The sequence below is a fragment of the Palaemon carinicauda genome, chromosome 2 (assembly GCF_036898095.1).
Source record: "Palaemon carinicauda isolate YSFRI2023 chromosome 2, ASM3689809v2, whole genome shotgun sequence".
NCBI lineage: Eukaryota > Metazoa > Arthropoda > Malacostraca > Decapoda > Palaemonidae > Palaemon > Palaemon carinicauda.
This window is the reverse complement of record NC_090726.1, coordinates 5537609-5555108: the sequence shown is the minus strand read 5'-3', so window position 1 is coordinate 5555108 and position 17500 is coordinate 5537609. Positions and strand designations below refer to the sequence as shown.

The 17500-nt window shown below is 34.3% G+C and overlaps 1 protein-coding gene across 3 annotated transcripts in view; it reads left to right on the top strand.

Annotated features, from left to right (window-relative positions):
- Nucleotides 1–17500, top strand: part of LOC137623143 (rabphilin-3A-like) — a 984642-nt gene that overhangs the window by 958792 nt on the left and 8350 nt on the right. For all 3 annotated transcript variants that reach the window (XM_068353844.1, XM_068353836.1, XM_068353827.1), the window contains exons 10-14: nucleotides 10809–10992; nucleotides 11695–12081; nucleotides 13166–13308; nucleotides 14870–14955; nucleotides 16407–16481. In XM_068353844.1, coding sequence (XP_068209945.1) covers nucleotides 10809–10992; nucleotides 11695–12081; nucleotides 13166–13308; nucleotides 14870–14955; nucleotides 16407–16481 — 875 coding nt within the window. The remainder of the gene's footprint in view (nucleotides 1–10808; nucleotides 10993–11694; nucleotides 12082–13165; nucleotides 13309–14869; nucleotides 14956–16406; nucleotides 16482–17500) is intronic.

Here is a 17500-nt window from a genome sequence, read left to right as displayed (position 1 = left end):
TGGCAATTGAAAAACTATAATGTATTTAGATTTTCTAAGTTTTCTTACTGATTTTATAAAGGTTAAATAGCAGATTTTTCAAATAAAAGGAAACCTTTGAGATAATTTGACGTAAAATGAGTCCATATCCTTCATAGAAACAGTTTTTCGTTTGACAATTGAAAAAGTATATTGTATTTAGGTTTTCGAAATTCGTCCATACTGAATTTCTTAAGATTAATAAGCACATTTTTTTTAAGAAAAACGAAACTTCAACGGAAATTTGGACTTCGATAAACGAAATAGATCTCTTGTTTATAAACTCACCATGTCTATATTTTTACTTATTCTTTCAATTTTGCTTGGTTTGTAGCAATTAGCTTTTCATTTTGTAGCTGTTTTGCTTCCTGGCTTGAATATCATTATGTTCATTAGCAGTAGAATTAGTTAAGTACTTATTATTTTGGTATGTTATAATTATTTTTGGTGCGTGATGCTGGAATATATTTGTCTTATTTTCAATGATTCTTTATTACTATTGAGTATATAGAATTTGAATTATGTTTAATTGACTTGATGTAGAATTGTATTAAATAGTAGAATATTGTTGTTATATATTCATTTATAACCTTTTAATCTTTTTTTCCCATCGTTATCCCTACATTAAGGGGTCGGTTGCATGATGCACCATTTTCAATGCCTTCTATCAAAGGCATCCTCTTCCGCCAAACCCCATCTCTCTATATAATCCTTCATCTTATCTCGCCCATCTAATTCTCTGCCTCCTTCTAGATATTCTCCCCAAATCAGGTTCCTCCCAAACTGTCTTCACTCCCTCCCAAGCATCCATCCTCAACACGTGCCCGCACCATCTCAGTCGTGACACTCTTATAATCTCTGTAATCTTTACTACACCTGCCATTTTTCTTATTTCATCATTTCCCAGTCTTTCAATCAGCAATATTCCCGTAATCGGCCTCAACATTTTCTTCTCTGTTTTCTTATTTATTAACCTTTTAATAAAGCATGCCAAATGTAGAGTAGTGTGTATGTACCACAAATATTTAATTTTAATCAGATATATTAATGTAATCAAAAGGAATCTTCTGTGTAGACTGTTGTATTTGGAGAGAGGATTTCCAAATTCAATTTGCTGTTAATTACAAATATTTTACGGTAATTATTTGTATTAATTGCAAGAAAACTATTGCCTTTTATTGAGGTACATTTCAATAGAGCATTACTGATGCTATTTGGAGGTCAATTTTCTCAAAGGGTTATTAAATTGAGAACGAATAACAATTACGTAGATATTTAAATGAGACTACATAACAATAACGTAGATATTATCCACATTGATAATAAACACATTTTATATAACATTTTAGAATTTAAAATTTCAGTGTTTTTTGGAAGAATTCCTATTTTTAATTTTTTAGAATATTCTTCTTAATTAGATTACCCAAATTATATTTGGGTTGTGGTAGCACAGTGCATTCGTCGGACGCTGGGAATTTTGTAAGTCCCCAAGTTCATACCCGCTCGAGACTTGTTAGCCCACACCAGCAAACAGGACCTTACTGTCCATGAGTTCAGAATGCTGGCTTTGCAGGCACTTATAGATCTACCTGTTAAGTAATTTGCAGTCAGTGTCTGGTTCTCCTGTTCCTTATGTACGTAGAGAGGGTGGGCTGGTGTCTGATCAGATATGAATATATTGTTTTTATGACATGCGCAATAACACAATGATCTAGCGTTTGCTTCTGCCACTCGTGAGTGATCAAGTAAACCATTGGGATTTTTAACCAGGCTTTCCTTGGTAGTAAGCACCAGTCACCCGTTGAGATACTACCGCTAAAGAGTTATTCGGTCATTTGACGGGTCAGATAGTACTGCATTAGATCATTCTCTGGTTACGGCTCATTTCTCCTTTGCTCACATATACACAAAATATGCTGGCCTATTTTTTACACATTTTCCTGACAACACTAAGATAACCGAAAGAAAAATTCTTCACTCAGTGGTTAACTGCTGCACTATAATTGCTTAGTGGCTACTTTCCACTCGATATGGGTAAAAAAGAACTCTTCAGCTATGGTAAGCAACTATTGTTCTCTAGACTTGGGTAGTGCCATTGCCAATGTGCCGTGGTATTCACTACTTTGGATTAGAATTCCCTTGCTTGAGGGTACACTCAGGTACATTATTCTATGTTTCTTTAAATCCTTTCCTCACTGGATTTTTTTCCTCTTGGGGCACCTTGGGATTATAATATCTTGCGTTTGGAAATAGGGTTGTAGCTTGGCTAGTAATAATAATTAGAATTCCAATTAGCAGGTGTTTCTAGGTTAGATCTTTAGATGGTGGGGCTGTATTATGGTAGAGGTGCTAATTTGGTACTTTCGTTTCTCGACCGTAGGCTTATTATGATTCAGGTTTCGAATCTTTATCTTCAAAGTGGGTTAAGTTCTTGAACGTTAAACGTCTCAAATAAAAATGAATTTAAGTACTCACTAAGATTTGAGTTATAACTAAAATAGAATCAGTTTGGTTTAAGGCTACTCGACATTGTGGTATTCTATTGGAAACGTCCCTGCCTGGCGATCTGTTGGACTGAGGTTCGATGCCGGTTCAAACTCCTTGGATTTTGTTGTAGATGCAACCTCGTCATCGTTGTGGGCTAAGGATGGGGGTAAAGAGGAGCCTATGGGTCTGTCAGCTGAGTCATCAGCAGTCATTGCCTGGCTCTCCCTGGCCATAGCTTAGTTGGAGAGGGATCTTGGAAGCTGATCATACTGTATGTATACTGTAGCCTATATGGCAAGTATCCAGGGCATTGTCCAGACGTGTGTACTTCAAACTATATTCAGGTTGGTTTTAAGCTTTCATAAGATGATTATGTGAGCAGATATAAGATAAGATTAACACGTTGATTCATTTATCTTTTTATATCAACCTGGAGTTGCAACAACTTAGGATATAGTCACCAATATTGTATGAAATATGACTTGGTTTCTAAGGGTAATAATTCTCATCCAACAAAATGGGAAGGTCGTGGACAGTTAATCAATCGAATTCCCCGCATTTTCTAATCGTTAAATTTATATTAATTATCATAAAGCAACGAAACGCGCTCGCCTGACAACTAAGAGTAACAAGTCTCGTGTGAGAGAGAGAGAGAGAGAGAGAGAGAGAGAGAGAGAGAGAGAGAGAGAGAGAGAGGTGATATTGTATAATACCAGCTTACAAATTACCACAGAATAAGTTGTTAATTGTATTGAAATGTTTGAAACTTCGCCACCCTCCGGAATCATTGGCATCGTTTCCATTGTTTTCAAATTCAATAGCCTTTGAGTCCTCGAGATGGCTAACATCCCGCTTATTTGAGCAGCAACAAAGCCACCCCGGCAACATCAGATTCCGGGCTTGCTCCTTTGGGCGTTTCCGGTCGCGTGAAGGGTCGGATTTCGGTTATAATTAATCGTAAATAGTTACTGGTTTGTTGACATAATTGATTAATTGAGGTTTGAGATTCAATCGCTGAACACCATTATGCTGTTCGTCTGGGAATCTCTTCTTACTCTTATTGTTAGCAGCAGTTCTTCTCAATTGTAATAGTACAGCCATTAACCTGCTATACATAGTATTGAGATTACTAGTGTACGTGACCCTTCAAAAATTACGGCTAAATATTTAGATAGATATGCACACACGCACACTTAGATTCAACCCTTTCCACCCATTCCCCTTGTTGATTTCAACTGGCTATTTCAGCAGTTTGTAGGAGAGTGTGGTTTCCGAGTGTACCTCTCTGGGTATCCCTTCTCACTAGTGTATGACTACCTTCTCTCCCCCTGAGCGTGACTGGATAAAAAAGAATATATATATATATATATATATATATATATATATATATACACATATATATACATATATATATATGTATATATGTATATATATATGTATATATATATATATATATATATATATATATATATATATATATATAATATATATATATATATATATATATATATATATATAGATATATATATAATATATATATATATATAATATATATATATATATATATATATATATATATATATATATATATATATATATATAGAGCCATTCACTTGCTCTTTATAATTCAAAGGAGATGAGCTTTAGTGGTAGAAGTAGTAGTAGATTTTTCAGCTCAACATTACGGGAATACTATTAACTTACTAAGCATATTATTATCGTTAACAGCAGCAGCAGTAATAGTAGTCATTGTTGTCTTGCTTATAGAAAAATATTTTGTCCAGCGTTGAATCATTGCGCTCGTTAATCTCCTTCTTTTTATGATAATAATGATAAAATATAGGAAAATGAAAATGCTATTAACCTGCTACGTTATTCACGTAATAGAAAACGCCTAATATGTAAAGAGAAGAGTAGAATTAATAAAAGTGAATAGTAAACCAGAAGTCAAGTTACAAACGATAATTTTTATCATTTTAAAATGACAGTCAAGGATTTTTATCCTCCAGTCTATAGTCTTTTTAGTGAGGCAGAATTGCATTGACTCGCAGGAGTTCCCTTTTAGCTCGGAAAAGTTTCCTAATAGCTAAAGGAAATTTTTTATCGTAAATTTGGGAGAGAACACCTGATCCTTTCGTGGGGATAATCAAGTTTAGGGCAATAATGTGTATTTCTTATTAAAATAATCAAGGTTATAGCAACATTTTTTATTCTTTCATAAATATAAGTGAATTTAAAGCGAACATTTTTATAATTTCATGAAGATAGTCAAGTTGGGAGCGTGCATTTTAAATCCTTAAATGACGATAGTAAGGCTTCCAGCAAGAATTTTTCTGCTTCCACGAAGGTTGTTAAGTTGGGAGTGAGTGTTTTATCTTTCACGAATATAGTCAAGTTAGGAAAGTACATTTTTATTTTTTCATTAAAATAGTCACGTTAGATCGTGAATATTTTATCCATTCATTAATGTAATTTAAATAAGAGCAAGCATGTTTATCCTTTATAAGCGCTTATACCTTAGACAGCTTATAATTAGTTATGTAAGATCATTTTCTCAAGTATGTGATCTAATTTCTGTAATTGTTAAGGATTTATTTACTAAGGGAAATGAAAGTAGAATGTTTTATCCTTGCCAGGATTCTTGGACATGATGTCCTACTATGCAAGTGGCATTTTTAGATTTGTTTCAGAAGCAGGTCTTCTGAAAACTATATAACGTTTATAATGACATGCAACTTTTACGGTTTTAATTGAATAACCTTTAATTTTTTTTTTATATATAAACTAAATGATATCAGCGTCAATGATCTTAGATGTCAGGATGCCTGAAAACCTTAAATCAATCAATCAATCAATTTAGCGAGTTTAAATACACTAGATGACCAGCAGATGCATGTGAACACTGGAATGGATAGATCTTGCAATTTTATTATTGACAATAACTTGTTATAAGTTAATATCATGGAAATAAATGAGATAAAAGGTATGAATAATATAAATAAAATATGATAGGGAACCATGTAAAGTGTGTTTACGTGAAAAAAGAAGTAATTATCAAATGAGAATCTTAATTTCATAATGAAAATAAAAACGGAATCGAGTTTATGGAAGTTGGGATTCCGTAACTTGGCGAAATGGTTTGTGTATCGCTATCATCAGCAAAGCTGTACTAGTCAGGGCCACCCAAACTAGGTTGATTTGCTGGGAGCTATCAGACAAAAATCTCCCGCCATCACCAATCGGCACTGGCCAGCGTGGTAATGAAAACTGGTCAAATCCCAGACATGAATAAAGACACTTCTGAGGCCTTTGTCCTACAGTGGACCAGCAACAGCTGCATTTTGTTGTTGTATACTTTCTTGAGGGTGGGATTGGAGGGTTGGGGTCGGGGTAGGGGTGCTCAAGAGGGGAAAAGAACCCCATCCCCATAAAAAGTCTCCTGGAAAACGTGACGGAAATGGAATTTTTCTCCGAGAAAATTGTTAACAAAGGCCACCTCATCGACCTTCCTGTATAGGCCATTGGTTCTCGACAGAAGCGAGTGAAATATTGTTGGAACTCTTAAGGTTTAAGAATTTATAGCGAAGATTTTTGCTTATTGCTACATTTGAGTCCCGTGTAGCTAGCCGTTTTAGATGCTAGATATATATCAAAATAACTTTTTTCAGCTGTCTTTTACCCATTGCCATGAATCTTTCATTGGGTTTCCTTTTAGTCTTTGGAATGGTCTCCTTGGCACCAGTATTGATGCTTGATAAAATAACCATAATACTCTTTTAATCCCCTTACTATTTTACCTCTTCTTTTCATAGTTGAATTGCCGTCTGTGGATGTGTGTATTTATCTGTTTATTGATAAACCTGTATTTGTGCTGTTTTCGATTTTATTTTTCACAAGTTGCCAATCCTTTTTTCCAAAAACTTGGTTTGTTGAATATTAATTTACACGCGAAAATGATATTGATACCACAATCTTCATCTCCCAGCAAGATACCATAAATCAAATTCAGCAGCTGAGTAGACTGTGTGGGTTGAAAGGCGTGTAAATTGCCACCTCACCCCAAAAAAACATTTGAAAACCTAAAGGTTAACAACCTTGGGAACTACCCTTCCAAAGGGGAATATCTTACCCATGAAATAATAATTAAAATTACTTTCTACCTCACGGTGGAATCGAACCCAGGGCTCTCCAGTGAAAAACATTGGAAATGCCAGTTGAGCACTGGGCTTGATCCGGGTACGAGGAGTTAATTCTTTCATATTGTTTACATGATCTTGTGTAAATTTCTAAACATCACTATAATCTGATACATACACCAGACTCCATTACGTTTCCAGGGGACATTTCCACCTAAAAGGAAAAATGATAGCAACACCAACTACATGTCTATTCCAATTTGAATAAGCTGATTAAATACGGCCAGTGCCTCGGACACGTTTTTTAAAGCATTTAATCCTCTCGTGATTTTGTGTCATTCTAATATATTTTTGGCTTCCTTGCCCAAAACACGATTGAGTTGGAAGCTGAAGTTGTTGCATCATACGCTGACTTTATAATCTTTTATCATAAAAGGAAGTTCAAATTGTAACCTCTCTCTCTCTCTCTCTCTCTCTCTCTCTCTCTCTCTCTCTCTCTCTCTCTCTCTCTCTCTCTCTCTCTCTCTCTCTCTCATCTTTCCACAGAGTTTATAATCTAGTGTCATTAAAAGAGTTTCATATTGAAACCTCTCTTTCTCTCTCTCTTCGCCGAGTTTATAATCTTGTGTCATTAAGAGTTTCATATTGAAACCTCTCTCTCTCTCTCTCTCTCTCTCTCTCTCTCTCTCTCTCTCTCTCTCTCTCTCTCTCTCTCTCTCTCTCTCATATAGGATATTACAATGAAATAGAAGGTGATAGATATGATAAGCTCTTTTATCAAGGCACTGTTATCCTTAAGACCTATTCTGTAATGTCCGTCTGGTTGACAGTCATTGATTTGTTGTGACATTAAGTTATGTTTCTTGATTAGTCTTCATCCCTTGAATGTTTGAAAGCGTTGATTTTATTCTTATGTAAATTATTGTTCTTGTTGAGGTCCATATATGAAAAATGTATATGCATAGCAAAATAAAATGTTACGGTCCCCTTGTCTTTTCATAAATATTTTTAATATTGATAAAGCAAAATATAAAAAGTCATTCAACATTCATGATTAGAATTCGTAGTAACAATAATGATAATAAAGAGTAAATGTCTTCTATTTTGATAATAACAGTTTAGATTTATCTACTTTTCCATGATAATTTCTATTTCAAATGTCATAAAACCCAGTCTTTCTATCAGTGTTTATTTCACTCGATACTGGATATGAAAATATTCTCTCTTTTTTTAAGCAGACCCAGACATACATGTATCTCCCACGGCTTTTGCATTTTTCATATAACGAAAAGTTTAAATGAACTTCTTATTAAGTAACCAAATTTCATTTGTAAATCTTATAGGTTTAATTTTGTTAAATCAATTGATTTTAAAGTAAATTGTCAAATACGGAGTCGAAATTATTATTTACAATTTTTATATATCCCAAATCAACTGTTTTCGTTTTCCATTCTGAATACAGCAATTAAAGCTATTACGGACTAGTTCCCCAAGGATAACCTGATCTGCATTAATGATTTGTTCACTATTGTAGAAAGATTATCAATTTAAGAGTTTCTTTATCTGTATCACTATTCGCTTCAACATTCGCAACGCGATAAATTTATGATGGCATGTTTGATACGGGTTAAATTATTCATTACAAATTATAGAACTGTTGATACACATTCGTCTGTAACCTTTGACTCTTTACTCCCACGTAATTACTGCATCAGCCTATACACATATCCCGGCTGTATGTTTAGTGTACAGATTAATATACACGCATTTCATCCAAGTGTTTGGTATAGAAATGTCAATATACTTGAATATTTGTTCAGTATATAACACGCATTCATATGTTTAGGATAAATCTTGACTTTACATAATTGGCATTTTGTTAATCATATAGCTGCCTTTACACAATACACATCTCCACAATTGAATTTTCAGTACACAGTATACAAACGCATTTACACAAATTAAAAGTTGATTATACTTAGTATACTTAATCCTGTACACAAATCACCTTTGTTTTATAGATTGAGGAGACTAGTGGTGGTGAGAAATACGATCTAATCTCATAATAGTAGAAGTACATCGATGGGAAAGAGAATGTGTAAAGGCAGATATATACTAAGCTCACAGCTTGGAAGTGTGAGTTTGATCCCTTTTGTGGTGAAGAGACAGTTGTAATTATATTTCATATGTTCTTTGGCACTGGTACTTCAATCCGTGACTTTGAGGATTTTTATTATTATTATTATTATTATTATTATTATTATTATTATTATTATTATTATTAGCTAAACTACATCTCTGATTGGAAAAATCAGGATGCTATAATCCTTAGGACTCCAACATAGAAAATATCTCAGTGATGATAGAAAATAAGGAAATATATAAAATAGTGTGCCTGAGTGTACCCCCAAGCAAGAGAACTCTAACCTAAGGCAATAAGGTTGTGGTGGCCAAATTGGTAACGTCCATGACTGGCGATGGTGAGACTAGGGTTCGAGTCCCGCTCAAACTCGTTATTTCTTTTGGTCGCTGCAACCTCTCCAGCCTTTATGTCTTTTTATGACAGCCATTGCCTGGCCCTCCTTGGTCCTAGCTTTGGTGGAGAGAGTCTTTGGCGCTGATCATATGTATATATGGTCAGTCTCTAAGGCATTGTCCTGCTAGCTAAGGCAATGTCACTGTTCCTTGCTCTGCCATTCATGAGTGGCCTTTAAACCTTTAATAGAAGACCATGGTACAGAGGCTATGGCACTACCCAAACAAAAACTAGACAACAATGATTTGATTTCGGAGTGTGCTTCTCTTAGTTTCTTTTACCCTTACAAGTGGAAAGTACCCACTAAAAATGCATTGGAGTAATTACCTGGAATTGAATGTTCAAATGTTTGTAATGTCTTATTCTTTGCAGCATATGTCTCATGAATCTTTACTGGCTAAGTACTAGACAGTTGTTAGATCAAGTCAAGCGTATAAGATAAAGAACCACTGACATTACTTGTGAATTCACTAAAATCCTCGTAAGGCTTCAAGTTCGGATAAAAGATGCGATTCGAACCTAATGTAACTGTCGCAGCCTTGTAAAGAAATCTTCAAAGAAACTTACAACTGCCCCTAGGGATCTGATGGAGGGAGGAGTATGTCAGATAAAAAGCTCTGAAGATTATCTAGTAAGTTGCTTTATGCCTCCCCGTGCGTGGTCGATTTTTATCTACTTGGAATAACGCTGGCTCTATTCCCTACAACAGCCCACAGGAGAGGTAGGGCTATGGAGCTGAACAGCCTTAAATCAATGACTGGATCGAATGGATTATATAGAAAAGTCTACGGATGTATTTAACCACGTTTCATTTAAACCTGTCCCAGTTCGGTCCCCAAAAAGCTAGTCAATTTTTTTCTATTTGGGCATCTCCAGAAAATTAGCAGCTAGGAAAAAAAATATAAATGGTAATTTCATCCATGTACCCTTTTACCGAGTTGTTGTAGCAATTAAAGTGCCGTTTGCAAGGTGTTACAAAGTTTTCTCTATTTTTATTCTACCCCAGACCAGAAGAAACAAATGGCTTAAGAAGAAAGAGTAGCTCTTGAGCAGGAAGGAAAATGATATAGAACCTTTGTTTTTTATTATTTTAGATCTTTATTTGGTTGTTATTTTCATCTTTATTTTTCTGCCCTCCTCACTCTTTCTCCTTTAGAACAGTTTAATCTATCTAATCCTATTCATTAAGCTCATGCCTGTTTTCGTATAATCAAAATAATTCTGTGAACAGCACGAATTATAATAATGGTTATTTTGATATTACATCAGATTACAAGGAATATATTGTAAGCTGCAAAGGCTCTCCTTGAGCTTTTAATGTTTGTCTGACATCTGATTTATTATTGTATTTTTGACTGATCTTATTTATTATTGTAATTTTGTTTTATCTCACTTATTGCATTTCTGTCTTAACTCATTTATTATTATATTTTTGCCTTATCTCATTTATTAATGCATTTTTGTCTTATCATTTATTATTTTATTTTTGTATTTTCTCATTTTATATTGGTCTTTTCTTATTTATTATTGTATTTTTGTCTTATTTAGTATTGCATTTTTGTCTTACCTCATTTATCTTTGTATTTTGCATACACTTCATCTATAACAATCCCATTTTTTTCCGTTTTCAGCAACAGGGACCCAGCGTGACCTGAGTCGAGCTCCGAGTAGGGAGAGTGCCGGTGGGGGTGACCCCGGAGGACTCCTTCTCACCCCATATTACTCCCCGTCACCCCACTCACCCCACCAGCTCAGCCCACGGACGGAGCTTCGTCGGGATCAAGCAATTGACAGATCTCCTTCCCCGTTATTAAGGTCATTACTGTATTTATTGTTTAATTTTTTTTTTTTTTCGTTATTCATTTTCTGGACTCTTTCATTCTTCTTCGTTCATTTAAGAAGAATATTTCATTCATGTGATTCTTTCATTATTCTTTTCTTCTTATATTTCCATCATATCATTAAGGTATTTCTTTTATTATTTGTTTTTAGATGACTATTCAGTACTCATTTAAGATCAATCTTTATCAATATAATTGTCTGGCTGACCTCTGTTTCAGAATTATAATCTCAAATTAAGAGTTATAAATCTCATCAATAGAAGATTGTTGAATAATTATTTCTGGCCATATGACCCAAGTTTCATAAATACATTTCACACTGTTTCGTAATGCTAGCAAATTAGTGATTTCAAAGTTGAAGTTGCAGTGAGTTAAGGATTTCCCAACAAATATTTATAGTGTTAAGTGTCATATTAATTAATCTACTTTACGCTTTCTTTTGCAAACCATAAATTGTTGAATCCTGTACCTTTCCTTATTTGATTTTAAAAAGAAAATGCTTATGAGATTTATTGTTTTTTCTGTAGTTTCCTATTCCGTACAGCAGTTATATAATTGCTAAAGATTATAATTAAACTCAAAGCATAATCAGGTATTGAGTATTTATTTAATTTGTAAAGTTTGTAAGGGAAAGTTTAATTGGATGTCTCATAATTCCTGTTTCTTGCCCCATCAGAGTTGCCTGGAGGGACTCGGGTAGAGGATCCAACTCATCGGTAAGCGATTCTCCAAACCTGAGTCGTGAGAGCAGAGAAGAGACAGAGCCTGAAAACAGTACCCCTGGCACGCCAAGTAACGCAATGACCAGTTCTGTAACGGAGGTCCTTTCAGCCTCTCCATCCGCATCTACTGCAGCCACTCCAAGAAGTCCACACCCTTCCCCCCTGCCGATGAACAGGAGCAGCAGCAGTAGTAGCAGCGGGAACATCGGTGGGACGGCTCTCTCCTCTCCCACAGTCAATGGGTTTCGGTCCAGGAGAGAGTCGGAGGCTTCCAAAAGCAGTGAAGACCGGAGGCATCCGCCAAGACTTGGCAGAAACGCGGCCGGGTCCAGGGAGTCTAGGTGAGGATGTAGGTTTTGTTACTCATCCTGATTGTCTAATCTCATATATGAATATTTCAGGTCTGTAATCGTTATGAAAATTCTCTTATTTCCTTTTTTATTCTACACCAGTGTATGCTACACGTCAAAATTGACGGCTAAGTATTTAGATAGATATGCACAGTCAGATTCAACCTTCTCGCCCCTCCCCCTTTTCCAAATACAACACGGCAGTTTCGGCAAATTGTGGGAGATTGTGGTTTCCGACTGTAACTCTCCGGGTAACCCCTCTCACCAGGGTATAACTACTCCCTCTCCCCCCTACCCGAGGGACTGGGGAAGACCGAGTTGTGATACTTCTGTCAATACTGCTGAGCGTGATGGGAGAGAAATATATATTTATATATACCGCCAACAGTTCGTTATTATATAGGAGATTTAGACATTGCTTTTCACTCCAAATCTTTTCTCACCGCACATTTTCAGGCAACATTTTTTTGACACTTGAACGTTGCTCTGACAAAGTCCCTATACTTACTCAATCTTTAAACATCTCATAATCCAAAAGTAACAACCTGATACCCGTTTTGTGAAATTTCCTTTGATGAATCACTAATCATTGTCAGTAATAGGAACTATGTTTATATATCATTTTACTATTATATATTTTCAAGTACATCTCTTCATCGGTACCCTTGTTTTTATTTTATGTAGGCGTCAAGCATACCTTCCAAGTTAATGACCTTTTCCGCTTATTTTATGTGAATCTTTATTAAACTGGAATAATGATAATTAGTAGTAATATTAGTAGTAGTTAGAAGTAGTAATAGAAGGAGGAGGAGGAGGGGGAGCAGCCGCAACAGCAGCGGTAGTAGTAGCAGTAGTGGTGGTAGCAGTAGCAAAGTCTTGTGAACTAACACGAAAACTAGGCCATTCCAAAGCGCAGACATCTTTGCGCACGATCTTCCATCCCAAGTTGACACTGGTACCCATTTCCATCTGGTTCTACTGTAGAAAAAGGCTTTAGATCTATCCACTCACCTTGCAAACGCCATCCTATGAAAGCAAGTTAACTAGCAGCAACTAGTAATTTCTTTTTTTGCAGAGACTCCAGGGACTCCCGCGATTCCTTGCTATCGAGGGATTCCTCGTCGATCAGGGACGAGGTGACGAGCAGTAGCATGGACGATGTTTTCACCGAAGAAAAGAATGCCAACTCGACCCCTGTCAACAACAAGGAGAAGGAAGGTTGGTCGTTTCGTGGCTGTTTTTTTTTTTTTTTTTTTCTTTCTTTTTTTAGGTTGAATATGCTGACATAAGTCTCTCTTTTATAATCTATGAAAGATCTATTTTAATGTTGTTACAGTTTTTAAAATATGTCATTTTAATGGTTCATTACTTCTCTTGTATTTTATTTATTTCCTCATTTCCTTTCCTCACTTGGCTATTTTTCCATGTTGGAGCCCTTGGGCTTATAGCATCCTTCTCTTTTTTTTCCATATTGGAGCCCTTGGGCTTATAGCATCCTTTTCGTTTTTTTCCATGTTGGAGCCCTTGGGCTTATAGCATCCTTCTCTTCCAAATAGGGTTTTAGCTTAGCTAGTAATGATAATATGATAATAATGATGAAGATTTAGCAGTGGGAATTAGATGATAAAGTGTAGAATTAAAACGAAAACAAACAATCTGTGAATACCTTTGCAATTCAATAGGGACGTTTCTAATAGGCTTACACAACCCTTGCAGAACTTTGAAATTAAATCATTCATCAAGCAAGGTATGTCAACTGTACCTTTTTATTAATGAAAGAGCTCAAGGAATTTTTGATGAGATAGGAAGCACTTAAGGAACGCATGGTTTTCGAGTTATATATAATTGTTACAAAACTGACATTCCAGTCAATAAAGCCGCATAAATTCTACTAGATAATATATTTCTTTGCATACATATGATTCTCAACATCTATTTATTAATTTTCCGTATTACAAGCTTATTTCTTTCGTAAACTTTTTTTTTTCTTACATGATGCCCCAATTTAACTTTGTTTCTTTTTCTTTTTTATGATCCCAAGTGTTTATCTCTTCTCAAGGTCGTCTCGGGTTTCTTCCCGAAAAGTGGTATCTCCGTCTTTTGTTTACAGCCATTCTTCTGTTTCTAGTGTACCCGTGCCATAAAACAATAACGTCTGAATATTTAGATAGATATGTACACACGCATACACACACACGCACATACACAAAGATTCAACCCTTCTCACCCCCTCCCCCTTTCCTGACTACAACCGGCTTGAACAGCAATTTGTGGGAGAGTGTGGTTTCCGAATGTACCTCTCGGGGTACCCCCTCTCATCAGGATATGACTACTTTCTGTCCCCCCTGAGCGTGACAGGAAAGAAAGAAATATATGAATGCGTGTGTGTACATATCTATCTAAACATTTAGGCGTTATATTATATAGGGTAAATACCTGAAAGAGACAGTATAACCTCAGAGAACGTTGCTAATATGGGTCAAGCCACCTTTTCCCGAATTCTCCCTGTGTAAACCACTAACTCTCCTTATGGCTCGTATGGTCACCGTTTCTATCCTTCTACTTTTATGCTTTATACTATTCTTCCTGTTTTATTATTACTTTCCTATTACAATCTTCTCTATCTCAAGAAGTAGTTGTGCCACTTTTTTACAGGTCAATTCCCACGTTCCTGTCTCCTTGCGTCTACATTTTGTTTTATAAAAACATTTGCACCATGCGTGGGTGGTTTGATCAGTTCTAGAAACCATGTGTAACACAATTCCATTTTCCATTCCAGGAATTATTGGAATGGGAACGATTGAGTTCTCCCTGCTGTACGATTCCCACAATCAAGCCCTTCATTGCACTGTCCACAGTGCCAGGGTAAGAGCCAGTTCTTTTGTGCCAGAAACTCAGAATTACAGTATGAATATCAGACCATAAGATTAAAGAATAAAACTTAATGTACATACAGTTTCTAGAGACAGTCTTTTCTTTCATGTAGGAATATTACCCACATCGAAGAGGAGACGAGATATTTCGAAACTATTTATTCTATGTTTGTAGTTTTTATTTTGCTCACTGATGAAGAAAATATTTGTTTATTTTCTTCTAGGTTTAGAGGTTGTTTTAGAAATACTTAGAATCCTCTAGGTTTAGAGGTAATCTTAAAAATGCCTAGAATCCTTTCGGTTTAAAGGTATCTTAGAAATACTTATAATTCTTTAGGTTTAAAGGTAATCTTAGAAATACATAGAATCCTTTCGGTTTAAAGGTAATATTAGAAATACTTAGAATCCTGTAGGTTTAGAGGTAATCTTAGAAATACATAGAATCCTTTCGGTTTAAAGGTATCTTAGAAATACTTATAATTCTTTAGGTTTAAAGGTAATCTTAGAAATACATAGAATCCTTTCGGTTTAAAGGTAATATTAGAAATACTTAGAATCCTGTAGGTTTAGAGGTAATCTTAGAAATACATAGAATCCTTTCGGTTTAAAGGTATCTTAGAAATACTTATAATTCTTTAGGTTTAAAGGTAATCTTAGAAATACATAGAATCCTTTCGGTTTAAAGGTAATATTAGAAATACTTAGAATCCTGTAGGTTTAGAGGTAATCTTAGAAATACATAGAATCCTTTCGGTTTAAAGGTATCTTAGAAATACTTAAAAGTCTTTAGATTTAAAGTTAATCTTAGAAATAAGTAGAATCCAAGCTGGAAAACACCAGATAATGAATATAAACGATGTTCATCGTAATGGAATCTCGCATTTGTTGTTTTCTTGATACACCTATAGATATTAGAGCTCCATTTTCTTAGGTACAGAGGTTTCCATTTTTTTTTATTGTCATAAACTAAATTTATATTTAATGTAGCTTATTGAATTTTACTGTTGCTTTCTGTTGCATGCATTTGGAAATGCATAAACTATATTCAAATATATATATATATATATATATATATATATATATATATATATATGTATATATATATATATATATATATATATATACATACATATATATATATATATATATATATATATATATATATATAGATATATATATATATATATATATATATATATATATATACACACATATATATATATATATATATATATATATATATATATATATATATATATATAAAATATTAATTTTTAATCTCATTGCAGATTAATTTAAATATAATTGTTGCTGGAAAAATTCAAAACATTTTAAGCCAACTTGAAATCAACTTTTCGCCTAATAAATTTCAAAGTAGATTAAATTTATTTAAACTGCCTTCAGTGTACATATAATATTCTCACCTTGTTAATCATCTTCCAGAACTTGAAACCGACAGACACAAGCAGACAAGCCGACGCTTACGTGAAGCTTCATCTCCTACCAGGTGCTAGCAAGGTAAAATTGCCACTTAATAGCATGGTTCACGTTAATGTTTGGCTTTGAAACGTTTGCTTGTTATTATTGTACGTACGATAGTTGTGTAATAATAATAATAATAATAATAATAATAATAATAATAATAATAATAATAATAATAATAATAATAATAATAATAATACTTTATTTCCAAATAAATACATTGGGTATTATACATCACCTATAAAGCAACATATAGAATAGTGATTACTGATATTGTGATTACATTAAAATTTTACATTTACATGAGAGATGCTTCCATATAAATCTTTTGCCTACCAACTAAAATACATTTGGTCCACCACTTTCATTAGAGTGACTAAAATTTAAAAAAAAATAACTTAAAATAGCAAAACTTTAAAATTCTATACTGTGTGCAAAATTATAGTAAACCTTAAAAACTGAATTTCACAAGTACATTAAAACCAATCCACAAATTATGTAAAAGGGAAGATAATATTAATTCTCTCGATGAAGAAAACAAGTTTATTAATATACCTCTTTAGAAATAATTCATAGCTAAACCTTTTTCTATAAGTATTAGAAGTTAATTGTGGAAGCCAATTATCCTTAGGATCATCAGGGACCTTTGGTTTAAAAAGTTAAGAATCTCGTAGGCATACTGTGAAAGACAGCGCCAATTGACTGTGGACGATGTGAGAAATTCAAATGGAATTATATTCAAGATTTTACTTTGTCCAGAGATTTTTAAGCTCTTTCTTAGAATGGATTTATCCTCGGTATCATCATCCACGTTTGATCCTAGTGGAGATACGTCGCGAACTCAATCGTCTTCTCCATCAAGCATCCTAATAATTCTTACCATCAGTTTTAAGACTTTAAATAATCTTCAAGACTTTAAATAGTCTTCAAGACTTGAAATTGGAGAGGCCCGTGAGAATAGTAATGATAACAGTTTGGACAAATAATTTAGAACTTTTTGAATACTCCACAGTATTCTAGAAGTTTTTTTCCAGCTGTGACAAAGTTTTATAATG